The sequence below is a fragment of the Mytilus edulis genome, chromosome 7 (genome assembly GCF_963676685.1).
Source record: "Mytilus edulis chromosome 7, xbMytEdul2.2, whole genome shotgun sequence".
NCBI lineage: Eukaryota > Metazoa > Mollusca > Bivalvia > Mytilida > Mytilidae > Mytilus > Mytilus edulis.
Window position 1 is genome coordinate 2,002,661 of NC_092350.1, and position 14,497 is coordinate 2,017,157.

Here is a 14,497-nt window from a genome sequence, read left to right on the forward strand (position 1 = left end):
TAAATAGTGGATAAATCTAAATGTTGAAACTGATGAGTCTGGATTGATTGATTGATTGGTTATAGGTGTTAAATGTCAGTTAAGATTGGAGTTGAATGCAATTGCCACAAGATTGAAACTCAAAAACTCATGTGTGTTTTGCTGTAGTTTGGATTATTTAGACCACTGGCGGCCACAGAGACCCTGCTGAAACTGGAACATCAGATACCTAAGTTATGCTTTATGTAGGTATATATAGTCAGTCAATACTGAATAGATGTACTTTTGTTATTTGTATAAAAGCTTGCAGTGTTACTTAAATAAACTTCAAGTCTTCACCACATCAAATATATCTTAAAACATTTTTGTCTTTGAGCATCATACCCAATTAATTGGATTTCATACAAAGAAATTTATTTGCTTCATTTGAAAAAACATGTAAAATCAATCTAGCATAAAATCCTTTATCTATTTGAGACAACTTCTACGAATTCAAATTAACTTTTTAATTATACACATCAAAAACCTTTTTTTACTTTTTGCACGTATAAATTTTCTGTGACATTTTAAATCTGAGTAAATTATTCTGATGCTATCGGTTACATAAGCTGTATCAACTTTGGTATTTATATTTCCTACCATGATTACCATCAGCAGGGAACAACAATTATTTTACTTTTCTTGGTTTGCTCATCAATGGCAATATTCCTTTAAGGATAACTGTTGGTTTTCTTAGTTTCATGGAACATTTTATAGACAGGACAGTAATTAGTTTTTCCGATTTTCTTCCTCAATTAAAACATTGCATGTGAAGTCTTTTGCTTGGTCTACTTATCTTATTTCCTGAGAAATTGGAACACTTTATTATTAAAGCCATGCATGTTTGCTTTTTTTTCTTTAATTTCTAAATTATCTTGAAAATAAGGTCAATAATGGTCTTCTCTTTTAACTTCCTCAGATAATGAAGACTTTACGCATGAATTACTTCTAAGGCTATCTGTAATGTTTTCTTTGAATCCTGTCTCTATTCAATGAATATTACTTATATATTTTTTATATATTCATGACAAACTGAAACAATTTACTTATTACTGTTTTAACTGATCTTTGTTTCTGAACTAAATGGATCATTGCATATACAGTTTTGTTTTATAAACTATATGGATCTCCAATAATATATGTAAAATAAAGGAATGCAAAAATACAAACAAAACACAATTTTTTTAAATCTCAAGTTTGGGAAGAAACATTTCAGTTATTTGCTTACTTAAAAAGCATTTAAACTTTAAGGATAACACCCTTCTGGTTTATAACTGACGATTTCAAGAGTTCTTATTATTTCTAGATTTCATCAATATTATTAATTATTAAAACATTTTTTTTTAAAAACCTACAATGTATATCATTAAAAATATGTCTCCATAAAATCTATAATAGAGCATAATAAATGAATCAATATGATGATAGAATGTTTTAAAGAACCCCTTACTGCTGATTCATTAAAGGAGTACAGCCGTTATGAAATAAAACAATTATAATTAAAACGACTTACCTAAAAGTGACAATTTTAGTGTTGAAATGTTGTTTTGGTTGATAGAATCTTTAAGTGACGGGTGGGTAAACTCGGCGTAACATCCCTGTCGGTGGACAGACATCGTAACATCTACTGTCGGTGCATTATTATATTACATCTATGTTTAATCAAACTCACACAATCATAGGTTGGATCATCAAATTCTCATTTACAGTTTTCCGTCAAATTGCCCATCTAAAATAAAAAAAAGAAAGTGTGGTTATATTGATTTGATGTTCAATGGTGATAGGTCTACAAATGAGACAATTTATCTACCTCTTTGTGGTCAATATTTGACAGATAATTTTCAAGGTATATTCTAAGTTGAAAAAGAAGATACAGGTAAATAAAATTATAACTAAAACATGATTTTTTTTTAACACTCAAATTGATTCTTTACTGCACATATTGCTTTTTAACAATAAAACTTGGTGTACATGTATTAGTACAGCGTTTCATCAAAATATGATTTGAATCATTATAAAAATATGTTTATCAATTATAAATAATATTTCAACATGCAATATAATGTAATTGAATATTACTATAAGAGATATGCATTATTAAAAAAATGGGAGTTCTAGCAAGGATCCATTTACAAGGTTTTAGTCTAACTTTCTTATGTTCTCTTCTAAAACCGTAAATTAAGAAATATTTGGTGCATTTAAAATTGCAATTGTTGACCAATGAACCAAAACCTGAGCTTTAAAGTTCTTGAAATAATTGTTGCATATAAATGATGCTACTAAAATTAAGAAATGCTAGCTTCTATTTTTTACCAAACTCAGTAATCTATAAAAAAATTCTTAAAACATAACAAGAGTGCACACGCTGAAATGTCTTGCCTTCTTTACTTATCACTGACATTATGTTGATAGTTCTAAATATAAAGCTTTATTACAACTGTCACATAAACTTAACATTAACCAAGAAAACTAAAATTGACCAATGAACCATGAAAATGAGGTTAAGGTCAGATGAACCATGCCAGGAAGACATGTACAGCTATAACAATTCTACCATACAACAAATATAGTTGACCTATTGCTTAAAAATTTGTAAGGGTTCCGCGGAACCCAGTGTCTCGCCTACTTTTGCTGTTAATCACACACACTCATCAAAAATGATGAAAAAAATCAATAAAATTATTCCTCTCGATACTATGTTTTGATTGTCAGAAGCTTCTGTCCAAGTTTGGTAAAAATCAAGGCTAGTTTAAGAATCTTAAAAATGTTTTAAATACTTTAACTGCAGACTCTATGTAATGTTAACTGGAAGAATCAAAGAGCAGAATGCTCTGAGGTATACGATTGCCATAGTTTTCATTGACACATGTATAGCAGTTCTGCCAACTTTTCATAACTAAAGCAAATGCGTGAGATTTGGCAAAAATTGAAAAGATCAAAGAGGAAAAAGTAGATCCAAGGATACTGCCGCAAAAAAGATGAACATGCGTGAGTCTCACGCATTTGCATGAGTCTCAACTTTTTTGGCAACCCTGGTACAGCTGGATAGTATTATTTTCAAAACTAATTCAAGTTCTGTGCATGCAAAATGTAATATGGGGACGGAGTCCCCAATAACAGTAGAAAATTCAAAAAAAAAAAAAATACGGGAAAATTTCCCGAATTTTTTATTAAACTAATGAACTCAAAATTGTTCAAATATTTTTTGTTGTGTTTTGAAATACCGGACCTGCGCAGAAATGTACAATGTACTTCCTTTTTCCGGTCTCGTTTGTATGAAACTTTGAGTAAAATATATATTTATCAGTCTAGTATAAAATAGGAAGGAACGCGCAATACCAATTTCATTTTTAATAATTCCTTGATATGAAAAAACGTTACCTGATGATAGCGTTTCTTTGTTTACATTGCATATGACGTCATAATTTAAATAACGTCACAACTAAATCCCTAACAACAGAACCAATATCGGAAACGTTACGGTATTTCCGTTTATTAACATGTTTGAATAAAAAAAAAATAATACAGACTTCGTCCCCATTCACAGGTAATATGCCTGCCTCATATTAATCTGTAGTCACTCAACTTTAAAAATAGCCAATCCCGGATACAAGTGTATGAGCAATGTACTTATAAGAATTATAGTTATCCTGTACGTACCATTGTAAACTCGTACCACTAAAAAAACCTTGTACCAATGCAAACTCGTACCACTGCTAACTCATACCAACTTATTTAAATGCATTTAAATGGTGTTAAATGATGAATATATACATGCTATACGTAACTTTCACTCAATACCTCTTAAGTCTGTAAAATGTATATAATTTGAAAGTCACAATGACCAATTTGTAGCTAATGTTCCTTATCTATTGGATAGAAAATACCGTGGCAGATGTAGATTATTAAAACAGTTTCACCCTAAGAAAATATTAATTTTTCATGAAAAAGTCTTAGCAGTTAATCCAATGATTTCCAAAATTATTTTTACTGTCTATAAATAACAATGAAATGTAACTGTTTCCTGTTAAGGGGTTCCCAAATTTTCTCGCCAAAAAGCACATGGCTTTCAACAATTGTAAACATAGCATTCAATTTGTGATCATGGATTACAGCTTTAATTAATTTAAATTGGATATAAATATTCAATTTAAGCAGGCCCGTAGCCAAGAATTTCCAAGCGGGGATTCGTTGGACTTTTATTGGCATCTAACGAGTTAATTTTTCTTGACGAGTCGTATTGTATTTCGATTTTGACGGAAAATACTTCCGAAAGGGAGACAACTCGAAATGATAATATGGAAGACTCCATTTCGGCTGATTGAGGGTGTTATAGGTAACTTTTACGATGTGGAATTCGTTTATTTTAATTTAAATGATGCATATATGATTTAAAATTATGCAACAACAATAACCCTCAATAGCAGACAGACATAAAAAGAATCCAATGAGTTTCAAATTAATCAATGAAGCGGGGAATCCAGAGCAACCAGTCAATCTGATACCCCTTGAAATCAGGAAAACTATACGCATGCGCATTAATACATAAACAAACCGCGACTTGCGATTTGGAACAAGAACGTTAATTAAATGATATGATGAATGGTTCTCCATTTCTTTATGAGAGGACAGTATCAAATATCAGTTTCATAACAGTAAAATATAGAAATACTCCCATTCAGTTCTTATGACAGAAATAGAATTATCGGAATTCAATCATTTTGCTTGATTTTACCTTTTAAAGCAAGACAATCATAAGAATCTGAGATGTTGCTGAATGTTTAGAATAAAACGGTTGACGTGAGGGAATGCAGCCTGAGTCAACGGTAAAAGTCTACAGATTGCTTGAAAGCAATTGTATCCCAAAAACTAAGTCCATTTATAAGTAAAATAAGGGAAAAATGGAATTTTATTTTTACAAAAATTTACTTCTGGATCCTACTATCTTCTGATCATAAACAAGCTTCTGGCCAAGTTTCTTACAATTCCAGGATAGTTTAAGAAAGTTATTAAAATTTTAAAAACTTTAACCACAGAGTGAATGTAATGTTTCCTGGCAGAAAAAACTAAGTCAATTTATAAGTAAAATACGGAAAAAATGGAATTTTATTTTTACAAAATTTACTTCTTGATACTATTTCCTGATCATAAACAAACTTCTGGCCAAGTTTTGTACATTTCCAGGATAGTTTAAGAAAGTTATTAAAATTTTAAAAACTTTAACCACAGAGTGAATGTAATGTTTCCTGGCAGAAAAAACTAAGTCCATTTATAAGTAAAATACGGAAAAAATGGAATTTTATTTTTACAAAATTTACTTGTGGATACTATCTTATGAACATAAACAAGCTTCTGTCCAAGTTTCGTACAATTCAAGGATAGTTAAAGAAAGTATTAAAATTTCAAAAACTTTAACCACAGAGTGAATATTTGTGGAAGCCGCCGACGAAGCCGACGCCAATGGAATGTAGGATCGCTATGTCTCGCTTTTTCGACTAAAGTCGAAGGCTCAACAAAAATAGACCAAAACACATAAAACACATAAATTAAAAACACTGAGCAATGAACAGTGAAAATGAGGTCAAGTTCAAATAAAACCTGCTCAAATGACATATAGATCATAAAATATTTCCATACACCAAATATAGTTGACCTATTGCATATAGTATTAGAAAAAAAATTGTAAGGGTTCCGCGGAACCCAGTGTCTTGCCTACTTTAGCTGTAAATCGCAGGCTCAACAAAAATGAGGAAAAAAAATCAATAAAAATATTTCTCTTGATACTATCTTATGATTGTAAGAAGCTTTTGTCCAAGTTTGGTAAAAATTTAGGATAGTTAATGAATCTAATAAATGTTTTAAAAACTTTAACTGCAGACTGTATGTAATGTTATCTGGAAGAAAATCTAATTCCATTTAAAAGTAAAATACAGAAAAAAATGGAGTTATCTTTTTACAAAATTTACTTCTGGATACTATCTTATGATCATAAATAAGCTTCTGTCCAAGTTTAGTACAAACCCAGGATAGTTTAAGAAAGTTATTAAAATTTAAAAAACTTTAACCACAGAGTGAATGTAATGTTTCCCCGCAGAAAAACTAAGTCCATTTAAAAGTAAAATACAGAAAAAATGGATTTCTTTTTTTACAAAGTTTACTTGTGGATACTATCTTATGATCATAAAAAAGCTTCTGTCCAAGTTTGGAACAAACCAAGGATAGTTTAAGAAAGTTATTAAAACTTTAAAAACTTTAACCACAGAGTTAATGTAATGTTTCCCCGCAGAAAAAACTAAGTCCATTTATAAGTAAAATACGGAAAAAATGGAATTTTATTTTTACAAAATTTACATCTGGATACTATCTTATGATCATAAACAAGCTTCTGTCCAAGTTTGGTAGAAATCCAGTATAGTTTAAGAAAGTTATATAAATTTCAAAAACTTTAACCACAGAGTGAATATTTGTGGACGCCGTTGACGACGGCGACACCGACGACGACGGAATGTAGGATCGCTTGGTCCCACTTTTTCGACTAAAGTCATGGCTCGACAAAAAGACCAAAACACAAAAACTATTCTATAACCACTGAACCATGAAAATGAGGTCAAGGTAAGATGACACCTGCGAGTTGGACATGTACACCTTACAGTCCTTTCATACAACAAATATACTAGACCTATTGCTTATAGTATCTGAGATATGGACTTGACCACAAAAACTTAACCTTGTTCACTGATCCATGAAATGAGGTCAAGGTCAAGTGAAAACTGTCTGATGGGCATGAGGTCCTTGCTAGGTACGCACATACCAAATATAGTAATCCTATTATTTATAATAAGAGAGAATTTAACATTACAAAAAATCTTAACCTTTTTTTTCAAGTAGTCAATGAACCATGAAAATGAGGTCAAGAACATTTAACATGTGACTGACTGAAACTTTGTAATATGGGGCATCTATATACAAAGTATGAGGGATCCAGGTCTTCCACCTTGTATAATATAAAGATTTTAAAAACTTAGCTAACACCGCCACTGGATCACTATCCCTATGTTGAGCTTTCTGTGACAAAAGTCGCAGGCTCGACAAAAACATTTAAATTTTTTGGAATTTACATATATCCACATCAGTTCTCAGATTACATTTTTATAAGAAATAAGAATGGATCATTGTATGTGTGCATCAGTTTGAACAATGAAAAAAGAAACATAACTGATACAGTCAATGCAGAAATAATTATCAGCTTCCACTGTACTTTAAACCATATAGGCTTTAAGTTCTTACTATAATTTTATCAAAACTCAGTTCTCCATACATAATTGACAGCTATCTGAAAGAACTTAGATCATAAAGATGACATATACCACTATTTGGATGCTGAGTTTTACATATAGGACAATTTAAACTGCATTGTTTGGAAACTGTTTTCAAGGAAGATTCTCTTAAAAGATCAATTCCCCACAGCCATTTACATTGTTTGTGTTTTTGTATAATGGTTTTTTTTCTCACTTTTGCATAATTTGCTCTTTTGTAAATTAAAGTATATGATCTGATGATACAAAACAAGCCAAGGACAAGAGTAAACACTGACAGAATGATCAATCAACAACTAAACTGGTCCCCAGACATTACATTCCTTATCATACTCTCATTATTATGGTAATCAATCTGTCAGGAACCAGGTCAGACTTCCTTCTTAAAAACTAGGATGGCAATAATCTTTAGTTATCTTGACAAATCTTAATATTTAATGGTCCAGGTTAAATAAAGAAGTAAAAAGTGACTTCTCTACCATGTATGTTATATAATTAGACATATAATAGAAATACTGTCACGAAGAAGCCAAGTAGCCAAAATAACTGGACAAAATTTGGTTTATATTACTGCAGTAATGTAAAATATGTTCACTATTGGAATTAATCTGCAGCAGTAAATACACAAGATTATAAAGCAGATGCCAAAATATATATTGAACTGACATTACACAACAGTGACCAATCCAGGGGTGAGGTTGGTGGTTCTGGATTTTAGAAACCCCCGTTTTTTTAGGACCATCAATGCATTTAAATGGGACATATATATAGTTGGAAACCTGACCCCACTCCCTTTATTTTGGGTTAAGAACCCCCTTTTAATAATAGCTGGATCTGCCTCTGTCATCTGTACTAAGTGTTCATTTAAATTAGTGAAGGCTGCATGCAAATTTGCTGTTGCCATTAACCAATATATATTTAAAAAAACAAATACATTATTGTACATATATAGCCATTATAATTGTTGTTTTATAAATAATCAGCAAAATTTGGTTTAATTATGACTTCTAAATCAATCCATATTATTTTATGTCTACATATATGTCAATGTTGCTCAGCTTTCAAATATTTACTAATTAAATTACCAGTTAATATACAAAGAAACTCTCAGATGCGATGTTTATCTATTATAAATGTTTTATGAAAAATTCATGTGAAAAACATCAAATAAATGGAAATGTAATGTTAAAGTTCTGCATTATGGATTTGATTATAGAGACATTACTGTTTCTTGGATTTTGATGATACATTTTAGGAAGCAAATAGATGTCTTGGCATGACTGCTAATCCATGAATAGATGCCACACCCATGGTCAAATAATTGGATGCCACACTCATGGTCAAATAATTGGATGCCACACTCATGGTCAAATAATTGGATGCCACACTCATGGTCAAGTAATTGGATGCCACACTCATGGTCAAGTAAACATTTTAAGTGCTGATCTCTTGCTAAGGTCAAAAAGGTTTTTACCAGGGCTAAGGAAATTCAGCACTAAGTCAAATATGATTCCAAAGTTTAGAACCTAGATTAAGAATGTAATGCAATGTAATGTTTAGTACCGGATTTATGAAAACAGAGCCAAGATCTGGTGGGATCCCAAGGGTTTAAATCTGAACCAATGAAACACAGCACTACTCTAATGGGATTCCAAGGTTTAGAACCTGGTTTAGGGAAACAGAGCCCAGTAGGACTCTAATGTTTTGAACCTTGACCAGGAAAACACAGCACTTATCTGGTGGGAATACAAAGGATAAAAGCTGGACCAAGGAAACATAGCACTGGTCTTATTTGATTCCAAAGTTTAGAACCAGATTAAGGAAAAGTCTTAAGCCCTGGTTTGGTAGGATTGTTTATAACAAGGTTTAAGGAATCAGAGTCCTGATCTTAAAGGTTTAAATCTGAACCATTTTTAGAAACACAGCACTGGCCTGATGGGATCATATGGTTTAGAGCCAGGTTATTGGGCAAACAGAGCCTTGATCTGGTGGGTTCCCAAAGCTTTGAACCAAGGCCAAGGAAACACAACAATTGTTTGGTGGGAGAACAAGATCTAGGACAAAAAAAAATAGAGAGCTGACCTCGAGTGGGATTTCAAAGTTAAGTACAAGGTCAAAGGAAACATAGAGTTCTGACCTCAGGTGGGATTCAAAGTTAAGATCAAGCTAGGTAAAAGGAAACATAGAGCACTGACCTCAAGTGGGATATCAAAGTTAAGAACAAGGTCTAAGGAAACATAGAGCCCTGATCAGGTGGGATTGCAAAGTTAAGAACAAGGTCAAAGGAAACAAAGAGCACTGATCTAGTGGGATTGCAAAGTTGAGAACAAGGTCAAAGGAAACAAAGAGCACTGACATCAAGTGGGATTTCAAAGTTAAGAACAAGGTCAAAGGAAACATAAAGCACTGATCTGGTGGGATTGTAAAGTTGAGAACAAGGTCAAAGGAAACAAAGAGCACTGACATCAAGTGGGATTTCAAAGTTAAGAACAAGGTCAAAGGAAACATAGAGAACTGAACACAGGTGGGATTTCAAAGTTAAGAACAAGGTCAAAGGAAACATAAAGCACTGATCTGGTGGGATTGTTAAGTTAAGAACAAGATCAAAGGAAACATAAAGCACTGATCTAGTGGGATTGCAAAGTTGAGAACAAGGTCAAAGGAAACAAAGAGCACTGACATCAAGTGGGATTTCAAAGTTAAGAACAAGGTCAAAGGAAACATAAAGCACTGATCTGGTGGGATTGTAAAGTTGAGAACAAGGTCAAAGGAAACAAAGAGCACTGACATCAAGTGGGATTTCAAAGTTAAGAACAAGGTCAAAGGAAACATAGAGAACTGAACACAGGTGGGATTTCAAAGTTAAGAACAAGGTCAAAGGAACATATAGCTCTGATATGGTGGGATTGCAAACCAGAGAGCAATGTCAAAAGAAACATAAATCACAGATCTGGTGGATTTCTAAAAGTTTAGAAAAAAGTCAAGCTGACATAGAGTACTGATCTAGTGGGATTGAAAAGTTGGAAACCCAAGATTTTTAAAAAGAGCCTTAAAAACTTAAGATAATATCCCATGCCCTGAAACATAAAACCATCCTGTAAGATTGAGAAATTCATTCATGACCCTTGGCATTTAAATTGATCCTGTTGCGATTAATCCTTTAACTTTAAGCTTCCGTGTTCATATCTAAAAGTAGTAAATGTCATAATCTTTCATGCTTCTGCTTTGGGACAATCCTGTCAGCTGATGCGAACGAAGACCAGCTTTGTTTGTTATCTATCAGATGCATTCAATATAAGGTAACACATGGTGTCATGGATTTAATGTATAACTGATTTACCAACCTCTAAATGAATTAGATTCAGAGTGAAAATTCCATTAAATTTCTCAAATCTCCCTTAGTTTGATGGAATTTGAGAATTAAGATTGATTTAGTATGTTTAAATCTAAAGTTTGTTTTGTTAATTTTTCCTATCTGATTCGACCAGGAAATTTAATCTCTGGAGAGATATTCTTCATTTTAAATAATGACTTTATTTTGTGTTACTAAGGAAATCCTATTAAGGTTAGATATGGATTTTATTTTGGTTAATATTCTGTTAAAAATACATAAGAATTAATATCATTAAATTAATAGCTGCTGTTTTCTATCTAATTACAATGATGAGTTAACTAAAGGATGAATTCATAGAGGAATTCATTATTATATTTAAATAACAAAAATAATTTCAACAAACCACTGTTCCATACAAAATGGTACTGTTATGGGTAAAAACTAAAGGCTCTAAAGAGCCTGTGTCGCTCACCTTGGTCTATGTGCATATTAAACAAAGGACACAGATGGCTTCATGACAAAACTGTGTTTTGGTGGTGATTTTGTAGATCTTACTTTACTGAACATTCTTGCTACTTACAATTATCTCTATCTATAATAAACTTGGCCCTTTAGATACAGAGGAAAATATTTTGTAAAAATTTACAAAAATTTAGCAAATTAATGAAAATTGTTAAATATTGACTATAAGGGGCAATAACTCCTTAAGGGGTCAACTGGCCATTTTGGTCATGTTGATTTATTTGTAGATCTTACTTTGCTGAACATTTTAGCTGTTTACAGTTTATCTCTATCTATTCATATAAATTGTTTTGTATTAAATTGGCCATTATAATAGTTTTCTCAATTCAATTATTTCATATTTCAGGACCTTTTACAACCAACTTTACCATATTGTTTTTTTCATTGTTGAAGGCTGTACATCTGATTCATTTGATTGTTGATGGATAGTTGTCTTATTGGCAATCATACCTCATCTGCATATTTTTTATTGATGACAATTAGAACTAGATATGGACAATGCCCCCCTCTTCTTTTCGACTCTGCCATATGCATGAGTATAGTTCCACAGTATTTTAGATTTGAAAAACAGTGATGTTGACAACTTGAAATTGTTACGCTGTCTGTTATACACAATTGATTGCCTAGTTACCATAGAAAATTAAAAATTTAAAACTATGAATGATGATGCATCTATAGGAGGAGATAACTGGACAAACCATGATCTCCATAGGCAGCTAGTACCAAACTAAAGCTCTATATATAAATAGCCAACAATAAACAAAGGACACAGATGGATTCATGACAAAATTGTGTTTTTGTGAGGGTGATGTGTTTTTAGATCTTACTTTACTGAATATTCTTGCTGCTTACAATTATCTCCATCTATAATAATGAACTTGGCCCTGTAGTTACAGTGGAAAATATTTTGTAAAATTTTTAAAAATTTACAAAATTTATGAAAATTGTTAAAAATTTACTACAAAGGGCAATAACTCCTAAATGGGTCAATTGACCATTTTGGTCATGTTGACTTATTTGTAGATCTTACTATGCTGAACATTATTGCTGCTTACAGTTTATCTCTATCTGTAATAATATTCAAGATAATAACCAACAAGAATGTGCCCAAAGTACACGGATGCCCCACTTGCACTATCCTTTTCCATGTTCCATGGACCGTGAAATTGGGTAATAATCTAATTTGGTATTTATTAAAAAATTACCTTGACCAAAAACTTTAACCTGAAACTCCCACTTTCATTTTCTATGTTTAGTGGACCGTGAAATTGGGGTCAAAAGTCTAATTTGGCTTCAAAATTAAAAAGATTATATCATAAGCAACAAGTTTACTAAGTTTCAAGTTGATTGGACTTCAGCTTCACCAAAAACTACCTTGACCAAAAACTTTAACCTGAAACTCCCACTTTCATTTTCTATGTTCAGTGGACCGTGAAATTGGGGTCAAAAGTCTAATTTGGCTTTAAAATTAGAAAGATCATATCATAAGCAACAAGTCTACTAAGTTTCAAGTTGATTGGACTCCAGCTTCATCAAAAACTACCTTGACCAAAAACTTTAACCTGAACATACGCAGACGGACGAACGGACACACAGACGGACGAACGGAGCCACAGACCAGAAAACATAATGCCCCACCTACTGTAGGTGGGGCATAAAAACTGCAAAATGTCCTTAAAATTACCAATTAAGGGGCAGCAACCCAACAACTGGTTGTCCGATTCATCTGAAAATTTCAGGGCAGAGAGATCTTAACCTGATAAACAATTTTATCCCAAGTTAGATTTGCTCTAAATTTGTATCACCGGACACATTTTTTTAACTATATATACCCTAGTGATGATTGTGGCCAAGTTTGGTTAAATTTGGCCCAGAAGTTTCAGAGGAGAAAATTTTTGTAAAAGTTAACGACGACAGACGCCAAGTGATGGGAAAAGCTCTCTTGGCCAGGTGAGCTAAAAATGAGTCTGTCATGTTTGAAATTCTAACTTTAAAAAGATAAAATATGTCTCAGAAATGTTAGAAATTATATCAAGATTGTTGATCTATTATAGTTTTCAAGATAATAGGCAATAATAAACAAAAATAGTAAAATTTGTCATTTATCATGGGAAATAACTCCTAAAAGAAGTTGTCTGATAATTGGTATAGCTCATCATTCTGAACATTTTTTGGCCTTGTTGGATTTTCTCTATTTAAAACGTTTTTCAAATAAAACTTGCATTTTACCCAATGTTCTATTTCTCTTCTTGGCTGGCAGGCAGTGTAATTTTTTGAACAAAAAACCGCAATGATGATTGTTGCCAAGTTTGATAAAATTGGGACTAGTAGTTTCAGAAGAGAAGATTTTTGTAAAATGAAATGAGGCCGAAGACGGAAAAGGCCGTCTGAGAAAGCAACAGACGCCACGGTAATGATGGACGCTAAGCAAAGAGAAAAGCCCAATATTTCAGTTTTTAATTAACATATTTACCTCCCCTTAACTTTAACTATAACAATTAAAACACTGTACAGTCAACTACCAGCTGAATGATAACTAACTTAAACATGGAAATAAGGAATAAGAGACATAATATGGAAAGCTGAGGGGTCAAAATGTGCTCCCTACTACAGGGAAGACAGAAAAGGTTACTCTACAGCTTTTGGTTAAATACTGGCACTCAAGAATACAAAAAATACAAAAAAGAATTCACACAGGTTAATTGAAGTCTAAAATACATTCCAATTGAAGTTGACAGTATTTATGTTAGGCCAATAAACAATTTAAAATAGAATAAAATGAACCATTAAACCAGAAATAATTTTAATATAACACCTGTAGCCCTTGCTGTTAATTGAAGGTTGCATGTTTAAATGTATAATTTTTCATTGAATATTGATACAATGTTTATAATAATAGCAATAAAATCTATTTTTACATTATGCATACATTGTCTGTCTATAAAACTAAGACACAGGAGTGACTGGAGTCTAAATTTGCACATAATTATTGAGCTGCTTCCTCTAAACTCCTCCAGATAATTTATTTAATAATTGTTAGAACATTTGCCAGTTTCCTAACCAATTATTTGATTTATTTAGTAGGAGTTTAAATTAATTTTAAAGCATGTGGTTATGTCTTATCTTATAAAATGCAATACAGAGGTCTGTATATAAACACAATGAAAAGGCATGTTCACAAAATACCATGGTATATTTTCAAAATAAACAATCAAAATTAATTTTTGCTTTTATCATGTTGTTTGTATTGTGTATATATCTGCTGTATTATATTATCTTTTACCCTTATTTTTCTTTTATTCATATA

At 32.0% G+C, this 14,497-nt stretch overlaps 1 protein-coding gene across 2 annotated transcripts in view; it reads right to left on the reverse strand.

Annotated features, from left to right (window-relative positions):
- LOC139529719 (uncharacterized) overlaps window positions 1-14,497 on the reverse strand; it is a 195,308-nt gene that overhangs the window by 153,448 nt on the left and 27,363 nt on the right. For both annotated transcript variants that reach the window (XM_071325575.1, XM_071325576.1), the window contains one exon: window positions 1,532-1,747. In XM_071325575.1, the coding sequence (XP_071181676.1) occupies window positions 1,532-1,634 (103 nt within the window). In that variant the 5' untranslated portion in view covers window positions 1,635-1,747. The remainder of the gene's footprint in view (window positions 1-1,531; window positions 1,748-14,497) is intronic.